General features: G+C 36.2%; 1 protein-coding gene across 4 annotated transcripts in view; it reads right to left on the bottom strand.

Annotated features, from left to right (window-relative positions):
* Pcnx1 (pecanex 1) overlaps nucleotides 1-19,284 on the bottom strand; it is a 168,365-nt gene that overhangs the window by 74,144 nt on the left and 74,937 nt on the right. For 2 of the 4 annotated variants that reach the window (XM_045154648.1, XM_045154651.1), the window contains 2 exons: nucleotides 11,852-11,984; nucleotides 4,835-5,019 (listed from right to left, as the gene is read on the bottom strand). The exons of 1 other annotated variant lie outside the window; for it this stretch is intronic. In XM_045154648.1, coding sequence (XP_045010583.1) covers nucleotides 4,835-5,019; nucleotides 11,852-11,984 — 318 coding nt within the window. The remainder of the gene's footprint in view (nucleotides 1-4,834; nucleotides 5,020-11,851; nucleotides 11,985-19,284) is intronic. One more of the 4 variants, XM_045154649.1, reaches the window with a different exon arrangement.

Here is a 19,284-nt window from a genome sequence, read left to right as displayed (position 1 = left end):
TTCAGTTCTTCTCATTCCCAACAAAATAAAATCATGTAATTATTTTAAAGTTGCAAAGGAAATTGCATAAATCAGAAGTTTTAATAAAATGTCAGTAGTCAAACTATAAGAAAATTCATGTACTAATTTTGTGTCTTGGGTATGTCATTTTGTTTTTGTTCTTTGAGGTAGGGTCTCACTGTAGCCCAGGATGACCTGGAATTCACTCTGTAGTCTCAGGCTTGCCTCAACTCGCAGTGATCCTCCTACCTCTGCCTCCCGAATGCTGGGATTAAAGGCGTGCACCACCATGGCCCGGCTGTCATTATTTTATATCCCACACTTCTTAATTCATCATTTCAACAAGTGCCTTTGGCATAGGCATTGACAACATATGGTGGAAGATGAGCAAATGTGGATGGTGGCCTGCCCTGGGCCCCTTAACTTAGCTTCTTAACTTTTGGGGACCATTTTTCACAGTACTGAAAATTCCTATCCTCTACATTCAGATCGGACATGTACTTGCAGCCTCACTATAGTAAATGGTAAAACAGGACATTTCTCAAAAAACAGCATGGGTGAGAGCACAAGCAAAACAGTGACTTCCCACGGCCAGAGACAGGAAAGGGGCTAGCTGCTCTATGGCACGGACATTCTCTCCAGCTTGCCTGTGGCACTGCACAGGTGCACACATCTGATGACGGTCACTGAACGTGAAGTGTATATCCATAAAGCTGAAGGAAAGTCAGAGAGAGGTAAGTCTGAGTAAAGAGATGATGGGAGACAACACGAACTTAGTAAATTCCCACAAGATCCTAATCAAGACAGTGAAGAATATTAGTATTTGTTGTTCTGTTTTTCACTTAAGGTATTCTTTTTGTGTGTATATAGACATGAATGTATGGTTGGATGTGTATACATGGTCTGCATGTAAAAAATATATTACTAGGAGATTCAGGAGTATATAAAATAAGTGAAGTACCCACTGCAAAAACACCTACTCCCAAAAGCATAGTCTGTGTTCTTCAGAACAAATTTATATATATTTTGTCCCAAAAACAAACAGATCATTCTCATACATATTGTTTGGAATTTTCTCACACTAAATAAAGCTACTTTTCCTGCCAATGATATAAATTCACTGAGTTCTGAACATTACATTATCAGTTAGGGTGAGTTATGAATTAGAAATTATGTGTACCAACCGTTCTCTAATAATGAGTATTTTTTCATTTTCAAAATCATGAATAGCACTACAATTAACATTTAAGTACAATAAAACTCACATGTTTATCTTACCAAGCAGGAGACCATACAATTTACACAACTGATCAGCCAGGTGGGATTTGCCCACTGGTGCAATAATGGCATGACTAGTATGGGGGTAACCAGCTACTCTCTGACTGGATTTGTGGCCCACCCCACAGAAGGGATTCACAGCTGATACTGAAATCCTAATCAAAAACCTATGGCTAGGAAGGTCATGGGCCCTAGAAGGAAAGCTACTATTGTCGTTTGACTAAATGGCCATAGTGTATCCATCAAATTTCCCTATACATATTTATGTGTATAGATTAATGCTCTTATCTTCGGTAAAAGTAGCTTCTTTTTGCAGTTAAAGGAGAGTAGTGGGGAGAATGGACATTTGTCAAAGTGCTGAGAGTGACTGTTCAGTGTTCAGCACTACATGAGACATCTCTAACATCCCCTCCAAGTCCAAACAATGAGCCAGAGGATGGGGAAGAGTGCTCTGGAACACTGTCTTCTGGACATGAAGTAACCATTACATGCATGACCTCATAGCAACTGTTGTTACCTACATGAGGCTTGTACAATATTGGGTCCATCTATGTTTCATCATGGATAGTGGGGGAAAGGGGAGGACATCAGAGTCCTCTCCCACAAAATGATAATAATAATAACTTTTAAAAGTTTAGAAGTGACTGGTAAATTTATAGAAAAAACTCAGCAAATATAATTTGTTAGAGCCGCTTGAACTATGTATGTGGTCTAATTATGAGGACTATGCCAAGACTTGTTTATTTGTAACTGTTATAGTCTACTTCACAAATAACATGACATCAACTACAGTAAACAAGTCCAATAAAAGATTGATTGGAATTAAATTATGCTTTTAAGCTGTGACATTTAAAATAAAGAATAAAATGCTACATCAGAGGATTTGAGAAATTTTCTTTTCAAAAATATTAAGTTCAGCCAGGCGTGGTGGTACACACCTTTAATCCCAGCACTTGGGAGGCAGAGGTAGGAGGACTGCCGTGAGTTCAAGGCTACTCTGAGACTCCATAGTGAATTCCAGGTCAGCCTGAGCTAGAGTAAGACCCTCTCTTAGAAAACAAAACAAACAAAAAAAATTAAGTTCAAAATTTATCTATCATTATGTCATGTGAGCTTCTGATCACTGTACTGTGTGCCTGCTCAATTTTCATGGAAATGAAGTCTGTAAGAAAGGTAACAATTCACATTTCTTCTTGAAGTTAAATTATAGCATTCCATTTCTAAAATTAATTATGACTAACAATTATTCTTGATGGATACAGATTTTGAGTATACGTGAGCATATATGTAATATAAACACACATTTTATATGAATATATTATACATTTGCATGTAGTTGCACATTTAATATAATCAAGTGGTTGAAATTTTTCAATAGAAGAAGCTAAATTTGAAAAGAAGCAAGAAATCCTTTGTATTTCATACTGTTATGGAAACCCTAGGGTAAATTTTAATATATTAGACTATATAGTACTCAAATTCATTCACAAAAAATATTACTACTGTAACTTACAATCACTTAGAAAATTTAGCTGTTATAAGACACTCTCATTTCTTTAGAGCAGCTGCGTTAAGGTCACTTGCAGTTCACACACAGAATCTTAAGGGGGATGATTTCATGTGCTATAGAACAACTATTCATTTTCCACAAAGTGTTTTGTGCTAATTATTACTAAGCATTTAACGTGACACTGTCCAGCTACTGAAAACTAAGAACCAGCTATGAGAAGGCAGTTAACACAACAGAAAAAATACAAATATGAAGAGAATGTCCCAACCAATCTCCTGATGCTCAAGATATCTTCAATCAGAGCAGGCTTTTATCAGAATGGCAAAACAGTTGAGATAAAAGATTTCCAATCATCTGGATGTGGCTTTATTGAAGAAAATCATCTATTATTTGTTTTATTTTATTGTGGGTCTGCTAAGTCTAAAACTCTGAAAAGGATGAAAATGAAGTCTTTACCCTAGACAATCTGCCACCACAAAGACTATCATTATGTTCATGGGTTCACAAATTGTTGTCCATGGGAACTTCAGGTTAACTGGTCACAAATACCAGTATTATCTCATAATGAAATACATTTGCATCTAAGAAGAATCACCTACAACTAAAATTTAACTATGTTAAATTCTACCTTTCTCTCTCAAGTAGCCTCAAGAAAATTCTTACCTCTCCAAATTACAAATGGAAAAGCAAAAACACTCTCAACTTAAAATTAAAGTGATTTATGATGGAGAATGGAATTTCAAAGGAGAAAGTGTGGGGGGAGGGAATTAACATGGGATTTTTTTATAATCTTGGAAAATGCTAATAAAAATTAAAAAAATAAAAATAAAATTTAAAAAGTAAAAGGGGAAAAATTAAAGTGATTTACTATTTTCTCATTTTATTTAGTATTTACCAAATATGGTCGGTCATGTTATAAATATCTTAGGTGACCAGTCTGTGAAATTTGTACATCTGCATATTTATTAATGCATTCATAACTAAATTTTTACAAAATGGAAATAGTCAGGGAATCATTAGCATATCACATATCCTTTCAGCTAAAGCATAAATTGGACTGTCATAGTATCTTCAAAGAGAAAAGCCATTATAATATCAATAAAGTCCCAATGAGTAAAATGCTTAGAAGTAAATTTCTGAATAACAAAATTTTCTTCACTAAATTTATCTGCACTGTGAGCACTAGAGACCTGGAACATATAAAGAAATAGAATTTATAGTATAAAACTGACATTGAGCTGGGTGTGGTGGTGCATGCCTTTAATCCCAGCACTCGGGAGGCAGAGGTAGGAGGATTAATGTGAGTTCGAGGCCACCCTGAGACTTAACAGTGAATTTCAGGTCAGCCTGAGCTAGAGTGAGACCCTACTTCGAGAGAAAAAGAAAAAACTTCATTGATCTTAATGTACAAATCATGTAATTTGTATTTGTATTATTTAGGTTCTCAAATATAAAATATATCTGAGAACTATTTAGTGAGCATATTTACATGTATATTACAAGAAAAAAAACTTTATATAGTTATTATTAGTTATTAGTAGAGAGCCATGATGTACTCAGAATGCTGCATTTAGAATTATAATAAATCATATAAGTGATGGACATGTAATTGAAGAGTGCTTCAAAATAAAGACTATATAGTAATAGACCATTAGAAAGCACTTTCGCCTTTCTTACATATAGCACACTCAATTCAAAAAGCTGAGGCTTAGTCAAAAATCCCTTTTGAAAAAATCTACATTTTCCACATGGTACAAATGCTTAGGAATAACAGAACTGTACAAATTACCTTAACAGAATATTGCAGTATGAACATTTATGAATATATTACCTGCCTAGCAGTACAGATATGTGCCAAAGGAAGAAGCAGAATAAAGACCAGAGAAACAGAAGTTTTCTTACACACAGGGTAGATCCTATATAAATAAACAGTGTTCCTATGCACAGTTCCAAAATAGGGCTGTCTCAAAAGCACAGCAATCACTGTCACCCATTAGCTGTGGCATTAACGTTTCGTACCAGCAAGGTTACATAAGGCCTGCATACCAAGTTCATCGTGCACACTGCTACCGCCTACAGCAGACGCATTGTCATGTGATGCTTCTAAGTGGACACTCCCATTTCTCACCAGCAAGGAGGCACTAGCACTGAGCACTGCAGCCTGGGAAGGGGGACGGGACTGGACTTTGACCTGCGCTGTGGACTGCTGGCCTTGCTGACCATCTTGAAGGCTAGGAGAGAACATGGATTGGGAAGACATTACAGGGAAGAAAAGAGAAAACAACAGCTAGAATGAAATCAATGTAGAACACTGATTGCAAAATGACACTTTCGCAGTATAACCTAAGAAAGAGCCAACACACTTGGTAAAATCATAGAGATTACACTTGTTCTGGCCTTTATCAATCTGACTCATGGTGAAGAGTGAATTTAATATAGATGCAACACAAAATATTTCATACAGACGGAAACTAGTCAATCTGCAATTTTCTTCTAGTTTAAGCCACAAACTCTACAAACAGAGAGCAGAGAACTGTGGATACATTTAGCCTATTTGGCTCAGAGCGGGCCTGCAACAGATAAACTTGATTTTCAGTTAAACATGCTCTTTTACAAAATATTACCTTTAATAATCAAAGAATTTTCTTTCAAATATTCTGAAATCTCAAATTCACAGTAAGAGAAAGTCTCTACATACTTGAAACCCAAAGAATCTATCAAATGCAACCAAAATGACAATTTTTAATCAAAGGAAAAACATAAACTCATGCAAGAGAACCAGAAAACCTGACTCAACCAAGTGAAACGCAAATGGCCACTGGAGCAGTGATAGAAAATTAATATCAAGGGCTGGAGAGATGGTTTAGCGGTATAGCACTTGCCTGTGAAGCCTAAGGACCCCGGTTCGAGGCTCAGGTCCCCAGGACCCACATTATCCAGATGCACAAGGGGGCACACGCATCTGGAGTTCGTTTGCAGTGGCTGGAAGTCCTGGTGTGCCCATTCTCTCTCTTTCTCTCTCTCTCCCTGCCTCTTTCTCTCTCTGTCACTCTCAAATAAATAAATAAAAATGAACAAAAAAATTTAAAAAAAAGAAAATTAATAGCAAGTACTGCTTATAAAAACATCCATAAGGAAGGCTACACATGACATTTATATGCTAAGTGGTAAAGACTCCCAAAGTAAATTTTCTGATCTCCTTTTCCAATCACTATTGTACTCTTATTAACAAGGATCCACATTATTTATAAAACTAACTTTTCTTATTTATATTTATTTATTTATTTATTTATTTTGGTTTTCCAAGGTAGGGTCTCACTCTGGTTCAGGCTGACCTGGAGTTAACTCTATAGTCTCAGGGTGGCCTTGAACTCATTGGCGATCCTCCTACCTCTGCCTCCCAAGTGCTGGGATTAAAGGTGTGTGCCACCATGCCCGGCATTAAAACTAACTTTTCTAAGGGCTGGTTAAGGCACTTGCCTACAAAGTCAAAGGTCCCAAGTTTGATTCCCCAGAACCCACTGTAAGCCAGATGCACAAGGGGTCACAGGCATCTCCATTCTCTCTCCATCTACCTATTTCTGCATCTCTCTCTCAAATAAATAAATAAAAGTAAAATATTTTTTAAAAACTAACTTTTCCAGATTACCTCATTTTATATTTTTATAACTTTATTAAAGCTAATATAAATTTCAATGTTCTCAGTATACTTTACCCAAATTTAAGCTGATAAAACTCAGAAAAAATTCATATTAACTATTAGTCATCATTCTATATACAATGTTCAAATAGCACTTCAGTCAACTGAGTTTACTCTGACCAGTTCCAGAAACTGTAACTAAAATTACTAGACTTCTAGAACAAGAAGAATGTTAGCCAGGGTAGCCTTATTTATTATTTTTAATGAATATTAACTTGTTTCCAATCCTCTGAGTTCAATGTAATGGTTTCTTTAGTGCTTAGTTAAAAAAAAAAAACCCCTCTGGCATTAGACAATGAAATAAAAACCTACAAAAGCTAAGTAGAAAACACTATAGATGTTACTTAGCTTATAAGCTACGGCAATAGGATCCTCTGCTTTATATAGTAGCTGTGGAATAAATTAATTTTTATTTCTTTATTCATGCCAACTACATTTCACTATAGCAAGTAGGAACAGCAGCTAGTGGTTACTATCGTATTGAACAGTGTAAATTATAAAATATTTCTACCATCACAGGAAGTGCTATTAACCAAAACATTCAATTTTCAGGCTTGTTTCAGAACCACTGAAAAGTGTACAGTCGCACATTCTAAGCAGAGTATAGGAATGCCTATAACATGAGAAAAGTAAGTCTACAACAAAGTTTTGACTTGTTCATCATACTTTATAGCCATGACTATACAAATGTGTGTGATAATTTCTTTAGACTACACTATTTGTACAACAAATATTAACCAAGAGATGATCTTGAGAGTCTGGTGATGTAGCTCACTGGCAGAGCTTTTAATTAGCAAGTATCAGGCCCTGGGTTCAGTTCCCAGCACTGAAAAATTTGAAGAAGAAAAAAAAGCAATGAACTTGGAACAAATAGGAATAGTAAGCTGTGATATTTTATGCATATATAACTGATCTGTTTTTTTCTTCCTCAGAAGCTATCTAAACTTATCTATAAACCTTATAAAAATGAAAAAAATTCAAAAGAAACAAAAGAAAATAGTGAGGAAAAGGTTCCAGCGCAAATACTGTACACTTTGAGAAAAGTTTATACTCAAACAAAAAATTCTATATTCAACAAAATTTTCTATCATTTTTCCACTTAACCACTTAATTAATTATACTTAATTATATTGTGGTTAGTCCTATCAACGTGAATATATTTAAGCATACACACTAATCTTCAAACCAGAAATGCACAATGCATATTCACACATACAAAATGTTCTCAAAATATTAGGCAGTGCATGAAAATCACTCTAGGATAAATGGATAAAATTAGCCAAAATCTACAATTATAAATGCTAAGTTTTTATTAATAAGATGTTTACATTCCTTGAATTCCTGTTTTCTAAACTATTCAGGAGAAACACAGAAAGCATTCATTTTAGTACAAATTGTTAGAAAACATTCCTGAAGGGTTGCATTTTATTTTAAACTAATAACTGGCACAAATACTTCTCTTTTACAGTAGCAAACATTACACAGAAAAAAAGAAAGGCAGAAATATATCACTAGCTATCACTAGCACCACTGACATGCAATCATACAAATTAATCTTTATCTATTCATTTGACAGAGAGAAAAGTATGGGCCTCCTGCCACTGCAAATGAATTCCAAACACATGCACCACTTTGTGTGTCTGACTTTACACAAGTCTTGGGGTAAATGAACCCAGCTGCCAGGCTTTGCAAGCAAGTGACTTTAACCACTGAGCCATCTCCGCGGCCCCAACATTCCTAATTTAAATAGTACAACCATAGTTGGTCTTGGTCCTTCCTTCTTCTGTACAATTTAAGAGATGCCTGAGTCGGGCATGATGGTTCACACCTTTAATCCCAGAACATGGGAGGCAGAGGTAGGAGGATTGCTGTGAGTTCAAGGCCAGCCTGAGACTACATAGTGAGTTCCAGGTCAGCCTGAGCTAGAGTGAGATCCTACTTCAAAAACAAAAAACAAACAAACAAAAAATAATGAGAGAGATGCCTGAGACTGCCAACTACCTTTGCATGTGACTCCTCAACTAAACTGTGAAGAGTGTGGGTTCCATTAGTCCCACGAGTCTTCAGAGCTCAGAGAAAAGAGCATCTTGGACAAAGCACAGAAACAAAAGGTTGATGCGTGAATCTCTGAGCACATAATGATCCCTATATTGTTTAATCATGGACTCTCAAGTATGACTATGACCCTACAAAGGATCTTTTAAGGCAGGCTATTTTTTTTGTTGTTGCTATTTTTTGTTTGTTTTGTTTTTAAGGGAAGGGTCTCACTCTAGCCAAGTCAAACTTCATAACCCAGACTGGTCTCAGACTCAGGGATCCTCCTACCTCAGTTTTCCCAGTGCTAGGATTATAGACTTGAGTAAACATGCCTGGCCAATCTCATATTTAAAAAAATAAATCTAGAGTACACTCAAACTATTTTTCCCTTCACCAAAATACAAATGATTTCACTTTTCTAGTCTACTAATTAATCATGTGACATTTACAGTGGTAGACATATAACTCTTAATATTTATAATCTTGAAAAAATATAGTATTTTTGTTTTTAGCTTGAGTAACTAGAAAGAATAACCTAGAGCCTATAAAACCTACCCCAGGCTAATGTAACCTTAAAAAAAAAAGAAACTTAATTCCAAAAGATTTTATTCTTATAAGCATATTTTTAAAAAAATTAAAAACTGATGATTCACCCCACCCCACCCCCTTTTTTTTTTTTTTTTGCTTTTTGGAGGTAGGGTCTCACTTTAGCCCAGGCTGACCTGGAATTCATTATGTAGTCTCAGGGTGGCCTTGAACTCATAGTGATCCTCCTACCTTTGCCTCCCAAGTGCTGGGATTAAAGGCATGTGCCACCACACCCGACTACTCTAATCCTTAAGCATATTTTACTATGCTGCTTATGGTCAGTTACTTATTCACTAAGGCATACAATAATATTCAAGGTTATAACTGCTTTCTGTAGTGCTAATCACCTATGTTAACAAAAATCTGAAAATATCAAAATTTTCAGAAAAAAAGTTTGTTAAGTTTTGAAGACCTTTCATTATATTGTTATAACTACTCTATTTTATTATGATCGCTATTGTTAATTTATTGTGTTGAGTTTATAAATCAAATTGTATTACCAGTATTTATACAGGGGTCTATACTAGTCTCAATTTCAGGAATTCACTGGTGGGGGTATCTTAGAAAATATCCCTTATGAATACAGGAGACCCTTATGAATACATGAGATATTTTACTAGCATTTATGTCGCATTTGTAATGAAAGTCCTGCCACATATATTCTATTCTTTTTTTAATGAACTCCAGATGTGTGCACCACCTTGGGGCGCATGTGCCAACTGTGTGCATGCATCATCTTGTGTATCTGGCTTATGTGGGTACTGGGGAGTTGAACCTGGATCCTTAGGCTTCACAAGCAAGTGTCTTAACCACTAAGCCATCTCTCCAGTCCTCTATTCTCTTTTGATGAAAATTCCAAATTTTAAACGATCTTTCTACACTATATACAAAAGTTATCATGCAGTAGTTCATGCTGAAAAACACCAATACACGTCTTCTAAATATTTGTACAATTACAAAGATGATTTTAATACGTTGTTATTTTTCCTAACTCCACAGCTAAACTTTATTTGATATCATTCATAACAAGGTCTGCTTAGGAAACATGAAAAACAAGTTCTGACAATATCTAGAATCTCAACAAAAACTGTATGCTGATTGCTAGATCATTTTCCAAAAAGTCAAATGTGAGCCCTTTAAATATATAAGTTGGCACCATTTCCAAGATGTGATATTAAAATCATAAAATAGATGGAGAGATGCTATGTGACTGGCTGGAGTCAGAACAATAATTCTAGTATTGTACCCGGAAAAGAAAAAAACTAATCTGAATATATTTGTTTGCTAAGACTCAGAAAACTCATTCATGGTGAAGAATGAAAGGATATTTCAAGTCTAAAACCAGATTTCAAATGTTTTAAAATCACAAAAATGGGAGAAAGCAGGAAAGCAAGTATTACTCAGGAGGCAAAAAGAGGTGAGAAACAAAACAGAATAAGGAAATGAAATGCTCGGTTCTTTCTGCATGTTGGGAGCATTTTCCAAATCCATGAGCAGAAAGAAAAGTCCTACAGGCAGGGAAGGAAAGAAGGCAAAAAGGAAATAAGAGGAGAGCTCAAAAAAAAAAAAAAAAAAGAAAAAAAAGTTCTAGGACAAATACTTTTAAGTAAATTGAGGACATTCCTAATTTTATATTAAAATATTGGTGTAACATAAACAAACTTAATGAAAACTATGTACATTGAAGGAGTTAGGAACATGACCTATGATGAAATTTCTGGCAATCATGAAAAATAGCAAGTCTTAAATCTCAGGGGAATATAAAATGAAATATCTTCTAAAAACATGATTTTGTTATTCTCAAGAACACAGTTTTTAAAAGGAAAGGAGAGTTTATCTCTTCTAACCAACCATGTACTCAACAGATGCTAATGTTTTTCTTCTGAAGATACGTAACTTATAAAATGGTGTTCTGGGGGCCCAGAGATTAACAAAAGCACACTGTACAATATATGCATTGCTTAAGCAAGCACATGCATTCACGTTTATATTGGTCTGTATAAAATAAGGCAAAAAATTTTCAAGAGATCTTTACATTTCTAATTTCAGACATAGACTCTAGATTTGATGCAATTAATGGAAAATTATCTCTAAAATCATAAGTGGGTATTTTCTTTAAAATGTTTTACATACACTACAGGGGTTAAAAATTTCAACATGTGTGTGTGTGTGTATAGAAATATCCAGCGGATCATAGTTTACATAAATATTTTACTTTTGTGTCATTTACTAGGTCCTGATGGTTGTGAAACAAAAGACAGTAGGTTTTTATGCAATATAAAATAAAATGTCATGTTTTCGTGACATGAAATAAACCAACTTGTCAAGGTGAGGTCAAGTTTCTCAACAAGCCCACCACTTGGTCCCATAACTGTTCATATTAAACATTGTCAAAGATGTTGAAAAAGATGTTACATTATTAGTTCGAAGTAAAAGTGAAGGAAAGCTCACTTAAGGCCTATTGTTTTCACCTCTGTAGCTGCTCAAGTGATTCTGCAATTGAAAACTGGCAAAATCAATCTGATCATTTTGTTGAGACAGTGCAACACAAGGCATGCACGATGCAACGGGCTCACGGTCACATGCAGAGGAAGCGGAAAGAGAGGAGATGTAGAGAAGAGAAACGCAAAGTGGCAAAGCAAAGCAAAGTTCTTCCAATGTTTTCCTGGGTGTGATGGAAGAAGTGAGAAGATCTGCTGCATGCATGCTAAACTTGGTGGAATGTTAAAATGCCATACCTTAGGGGTGATCCGATGAGCAAGGTAGGAGGGGTAGGGTTACTCCCTGCATTGTGCCGGCGCCGTACTGCCTGGCGCCTAAATGTGCTGCGTTCACGGCGAAATGCCACTGCCTCCTCGCTGGCCTGTGCTGCTGCATCAAGACAGACTTAGGTCAAACAGGAGCCTAGGTCAGAGATGAAAATAGCAGCTGAGCCTGTCTTTCTCTGGACATCCCCCCTTGCGGGTAAAGGGAGCTTGTCAACTTACTCCAGACTTTTTTTTTTTTAGCATGTCTATTACATTAGGGAACACACAAAAAGTATGTACCATTTATTCAAAGTCAATTGGTCTCTGACAAATGTTTGAGCTGACTTCATCTTCTTTCTACTTTGAGATCTCTGATGCTTTAGACCTTTTGCTAAACACCTCCATCCTCCCTTTAATTAAATTATTTCTACTAATGGGTATGGAAAAAGCAGCACAAACAGTGCAGGTGCTGCTTGACTCATGGTCACCCTGATAAAACCATCACACATTGGAAAGGTCAGAAGTCAAAAATACAGTTAGTACCTCCAGCCCACCAGACATCACAGTTTAGTGACAAGTGTACAGAGGAGTACTGGGCATTTCCCTTGTCACTGAACAGCCAAGTGGGAGCTGGGCAGTGCTGCTGACCAACACTCACAGAGAACTGTACTGCTAAGACTCCCCTGGGAAAGGTTCAAATTCAATATTGGAAGTAGTTTCTACCGAACACATATCACACACATCACTTCTATACCATCATCACGTTGATGTCATTTGGAACATCCTAAATCAAGGACTATTCACTGTAGATGCCAAGGGTCAGGTAGCGAGTTTATCTCACAATACCCTATGCCAAAATTTTGCCCCCAACTGTGGGTTTACATAGCTAGCTCGCTAAATATTCAAAAACAGCATTAAAATATCTTAAACATTAAGTGCTTTGCTACCATCACATTTTACTTACAAATATCAAGGTCTTGGCCTTAACCTCAACATCAGGAAACAAATATCAATAAAATTTATGAAAAGGCAGCTTACTCCAGAAGCAATAAAGTACAACTCAAAACCTAGCATACAGCAATGATCATACCACAACAGTGCCTTGTTAGAATGACACAAAGTTTATAAAACCACACTAGGTGACCAATCTGGGTTTCCACAACAAGATGAAATGTGATTTTCATCCTTTTGAGCGTAAAATCACTGCTATCACCAAGTGATTTTAGCATTCTGGGACCTTCTGAATATAAGAAACACAGTCTGATGCTAAATATGAAGGAAGTAAAAACAAGTTAGTGCACAAACATTCTAAATACAAAATTCCTTCAAATGTGATAACGATGTTATTTATGGGACAAAAGCTCATGTATACAAAAATTATTCATGCCCAGTGAAAACAATGATGTTGATTAAATCTAGTCAACTACAATGGTGCTATCCAAGTTACTAGCTACTACCAGCCATAGTGGACATTTAAATTTGTATTGGTGAGAACTGAAAATTCAGTTTTTGATATTCCTAAGTCACAATTCAAGTACTCAATAGTGGCATGGAGTTAGGAGCTGCCATTGTTAGACAAAGCAGACTCAAACATTTCCTTTGCAGCAGAAAGCTATATTCAACAGTGCTAAGATAGAAAAGGTTGCTGTGTTGTTACCACAACCTACAGAAACCACTGCACAGCTGTCAACTCCTGACAATCACCTCAGTAAAATGAAAATGCAATCTCCACTAACATAGGGAGAAGACGTGCACTGCAGGCATCTGTGGGATGAGGGAGGAGACAAAGCAAAGAGAGCAAGGCAGTGAAGGGAGGAAATGAAACTAAGATGAAGAATTACACTTTGTAATGGTTCTTAGGTACTTGTACATTCAGGTTACAGAATGACAATCATTAATAACTTAATTTTGTATTTATTTTGGGAACATTATACTTAAAATTTCCACTCTACAGTTGAAACTATCATGCTGTTTTTACAAACCATTACTTAAATTATCCATTTTGTAAGCCAAGTCAACTTCTTTATGAAACCTTCAAACATTCTCTCTTCTGTTTCAAACAGAAAAACTTAGCCAGACATAATTCATGTGATAATACACTAAATAAACTTATTCAAATTCTTTGGAAAAAGTAGCACATAATCATTAAATGCTGAGAACAGGAAAAAAGAAACAGAAGTCAGTTTTCTTTAGAATTTTTCTTCTTATGTAAAAGCTAAGTGCTACACACACACATACCCACCAAAAACTACAATTGGCCATTTGCAGTCAAAAAGTCTTTTAGTCTCTTTAAAAAAAAAAAAAAAAAAAGAGGTGGTGTTAACACATTATTTACATTTTTTTCTGCAAAATACGTTAATTATTTCCTTAACAGTCTTGGAAATGTTTCAAGAAGGAACTTCAGGCATCTACTAAGCAATACCGAAGGAGAGTTAGGCTTATTATCCTTGGCACAAAGGAAGGGTACATATAACTACAACTGGAAAGTCTGTCAAAATGTTCACCGTGGCAATGCTTCATCAACACCAGGATCAAACACTCCACTGAAAAGACCAGGCTACCCACAATAAGACTAAATTAAGCCTTTTTTGTGACAAAACAAAACAAAACAAGTATATCCACATGCCAGAAAATAAAATAAAATAAAGTACATGTGTAAACAATTAAGAATGCATTGAATTGGACATGGTGGTACATGCCTTTACTCCCAGAACTTGGGAGTCAGAGCTAGGGGATCACTATGAGTTCAAGGCCAGCCTAAGCTACAGTGAGACTCTGTTTCAAAAAAAAAAAAAAAAAAATCAAAATAGTCTTCAAAGCAGATTATTTTACTTAAGAATGAAATTATCATAAGAGGAAAAAAAACAAATATTTTTGCAAAAAAAAAATCTAAAATAAATCCTAAAATTATAATTCTTAAAATAATCTAAAAGAAGTGTTTTGGTCTAGGCATTAAAATCCATTTTATACAAATAGTTTTGACTGTCTCTTCATTCCATGCAGCAGAGACCACCACTCACAGAAATTTGGGAAGTCTCTGTTCTAATAACTGTTGTGAGTTAAAGAAAACTATCATGCCCTTACTGATATTTTCCATAATTCCAGCAACCAACGAAATACAGCTGGATAGATGGGATGCTTACAAGAAACTAATGATACTTTAGAGTCTAATTCACATATGTTTCTAAAAGGTACAGTAAGATAACTTGCTTTCATTGCTAGTGCCCCTTCCCTTTTTTTAAAATTATTTATTTATTTATTTATTTGAGAGTGACAGACACTGAGAGAAAGACAGATAGAGAGAGAGAGAATGGGTGCGCCAGGGCTTCCAGCCTCTGCAAATGAACTCCAGACGCGTGCGCCCCCTTGTGCATCTGGCTAACGTGGGACCTGGGGAACCGAGCCTTGAACCGGGGTCCTTAGGCTTCACAGGCAAGCGCTTAACTGCTAAGCCATCTCTCCAGCCCCCCCTTCCCTTTTTAATTTGGAGACAGAGCATCGTGTAGCTCAGGCTGACCTCACCAAACTAAGTGCTGGTAATGCAGAAGCCCACCACCACACCCAGAGGTATGTCCACTCTTTTTAAATCTTTCGTAGATGAGGGGAAAGATCCAATCTTCTCTCAAAATAGTGCATTAATATAAAATTATGCATATGTTTTTAGGAGATTAACCTAATGTGTATTTATTAGTGAAGAATTACACTGGAAGCAATGGCATATTCAAAAGAGGAAACTTTCTGCGACCATTTAAAGGCACCAGTGTAAATTTACAAAGCACTTTCACACTTCTAAGCCCATGAGAGTCTGTAAATTAAATGGGAGACAGGCCTGGACGGTTTTGATACCTCTTTTATGACTGAAGAATAGAGGCCCAGCTTTAATGGCCAGCTGGAGTATTCAAGCAGTAATTAAAGGCTGCATTAAGATGTAATCATTGCAGACTTTAAGCAAAATTTTACTACTGTTAGAGAAAACAATATTGGGGCTGCATAAATGGCTCAGCAGTTAAGGCGCTTGCCTACAAAGCCAAAGGACCCAGGTTCGACTCCCCAGTACTCATGTAAGCCAGATGCTCAAGGTGGCATATGTGTCTGGAATTTATTTTCAGTGGCTGGAGGACCTAGAGTACCCATTCTCTCCCTCTTCCCCCTCCACCTCTTCTCTCATAAATAAATAAATAAATATTTTTTTAAAAAAACTATGATGTGTGTTCCTACCTGACAATGAGGCATGAATTGGTTTTGAGATTTGTACAATGAAACATTACTTGAGTTATCAATAAAATGCCCCTTTTCTAGATATTGCTGGAAGGGAGGTTATTTTTCCAAGTTTGCCTCACTGTATTTAATGAGTACTCTTCTAAACACTCTTGATAGTGTAGCTGAAACCTAAGGTTTTTCTTAGGAAATTTGGGTTAGTCATGTATATATTACTACTGCGTTCTATTATGATACAGTGCTAAGTTCTGTCTCTGAGCGCTACTAAAATAAGAATGGTTTGTCACCAAGTTCACTGGCTGTCCTCCATCATATTTCCCACAATGCTGCTGAGTAGTTATTACAACTCCTCCTGTAGGGCAAGCTGCCCATTTCTTATGCTGCCAGTGCTTCGGCCTCTATATAACCTTTCCCACTAATTGGCTTCTTCTAACATGACATGTACTCCAAAAAATCAGAAATCAAGTTTATTATACACCAAAGTCCTATTTATGAGTGTCAAAAGCTTGTATTCACATTTTTTTCTGTTCAGTGGTCTGTCTATTCTTTCCAATGTTCTATTACATTTGCCTATAAAATAACAGAACTACTAGTTACATGTGTAGCGTGTATCCTGATAAACTGCTTATTGATATTTCACTTTTCTTTGAATATTATTTTAAAAGTTTATCTTGAATTCCTCACACAAATAATGTAAGAGGATTGCTTACAGGGCAGCGCTCAAATATTACATTTGAAATAGTTTTCTCAGAGAAATATAGGCTAAGAAATGTAGAAAACTGTACATATGATGGTAAGTAAGCACATGGCTATTCTTTATGAGCTGATGACCAATATAAGGAAATGGACTATAACAATAGTATTGCACCAGGTAGCAAAAAAGTTTAAAGACCCCAAATAAAATGATTTTATTAAAGGTAATTCAACCTAGAAAACATAGGATACTCTTCTATTAAATTGTGTACTTTTTAATTCTTAAAATACTAAGTCACCAGTGAGATATGCCTTATAAAAGAAAAATGAAGTCCAAAACAAGAAGTCAATGAAGTGTCTTAGTTTGAACTGAAAGTTTTTTCCTAAGGATACACAATTACAGTAACATTTGATTTCAAAAAAATTAGTTGATTAATGGTGAGAAGTCCTATGAAAACAATGGGATAGGGCGGACCGGATGTGTCTTGGTGTTTGGGTAGCATGGCAAGACCCTGGACAAGAGGGGAGATGAGAACAAAGGAGGACAGAAGCAAGTTTGTAATGGAATATTGTGAAGATATATGACATATTACTGTCAAAATAAGATGGAGCACTCATTTGACATATTAGATGTTTTCCAAAAAGTTTAAAGTTAGTGTTACATAAAACACTTTTATTTTCACTATTGTCAAGTTTCACACAATAAGATAATTAGGATACCCTTTCATTTATTTCCACATGTAATTACTCTCTTCTATGTTACTTTTGCAGCATTGATTTAACAGGGTTAAATAGGAAAGGATAAATTTCTGTAGCATAACGAAGTGCTATTTGATGATAATAACTGCACTATTAAACACTTACAATGTGCTAAGTGCCATTTGGAGCATCTTATGAACTCCTTTCCCCTTTCCAATTACTCTATGAAATAGGTGCCTCTACTGTCTCGTTCTAAAACAGAGCTAAAGCTTATGTGGAGTATGTCATGGCTATAGTACAGTCCATACACTAACACCAAGACTGATGTTCCATGTCACTAAATTACTTCTATCCCAGAGCATTTTATTTTAGTAATTTAAAATACATTTTCTAAATTATACCTTCTCACTACTTATAGCACCCACCTTAAAAACAAAATAAAGTAAAATCAGTTGTTGGAAAACTTATCAATGCTTCCAAATTTACTAGCTTAAAAATTTATATGACAAACATGTGTGTCAAATAGCAATATGCACTGTTGTCACTTTTCAGAGTACAGAATGTGAGGCAGAAAAGAGAGTACCAAAATATCTTTCTAAATTGCTAAACAAGATTATAACAAATAACACATAAACGAATATATTTAACAAGTATTTGAGATTCTGTAAGAATTTCTTTAATGTCCTTCTACTAGTTCCAATTTTCCAAAATTGCAAATGACCCAACAAAACCCTCATATTTAGTTGTGATGAAAAACATAAATATTACATATAAATGTGACTTGTTCGTATTCTTATTCTAAACACAACAATGTTCAAATAAAAACCACCCAGGTTGGAGGGATGGCTTAGCGGTTAAGGCATTTGCCTGCAAAGCCAACCCAGGTTCAGTTCCCCAGGACCCACATTAGCCAGATGCACAAGGGACCACACACCCATCTGGAGTTCGTTTGTAGTCGCTGGAGGCCCTGGCATGCCCATTCTTTCTCTCTATCTCCCTCCCTCCCTCCCTCTTTCTCTGTCAAATAAATCAATAAATAATATTAAAAAATAATAAAAACTACCCTTGGTGCCGGGTGTGGTGGCGCATGCCTTTAATCTCAGCCCTTGGGAGTCAGAGGTAGGAGGATCACTGTGAGTTCGAGGCCACCCTGAGACTCCAGGTCAGCCTAAGCTAGAGAGAGACCCTACCTTGAAAAACAAAACAAAACAAAACAAACAAACAAAAAAACACCCTTGCCATTCATTGACTTGGTAGATTTTCAACTGCCCACATACATTTCTTCTACTAAAGTTGAGATAAAATTGTGAGTTCATTATTACTTATTTATTAACATTTTGTGGGTTTAAAAACTACTGGCAATGGCCAGGCGTGGTGGCACACACCTTTAATCCCAGCATTTGGGAGGCAGAGGTAGGAGGATTACTGTGAGTTCAAGGCCACCCTGAGAATACAGAGTGAATTCCAGGCCAGCCTGGGTTAGAGTGAGACCCGACCTCGGGGGGAGGGGGGAACAGCAATGGGCCAGAGAGATGGCTTCACGGTTAAGGTGCTTGCCTGCAAAGCCAAAGGATCCAGGTTCAATTTCCCAGGACCAATATAAGCTAGATGCACAGGGGGTGCACGCATCTGGAGTTCATTTGAGGTGGCTTGAGGCCCTGATGCACCCATTCTTTCTCTCTCTCTCTCTCTCTCTCTCTCTCTCTCTCTCTCTCTCTCTCCCCCTCTCTCTCTACCTGCCTATTTCTCTCCCTCTCTCTCTCAAATAAATAAATAATAAATTAAAAAAAAATACTGGCAAAAGGGCTGGAGAG

This window comes from Jaculus jaculus, chromosome 7 (genome assembly GCF_020740685.1).
Source record: "Jaculus jaculus isolate mJacJac1 chromosome 7, mJacJac1.mat.Y.cur, whole genome shotgun sequence".
NCBI lineage: Eukaryota > Metazoa > Chordata > Mammalia > Rodentia > Dipodidae > Jaculus > Jaculus jaculus.
The sequence above is the reverse complement of the archived record's forward strand: the minus strand, read 5'-3'. Positions and strand labels throughout refer to the sequence as shown.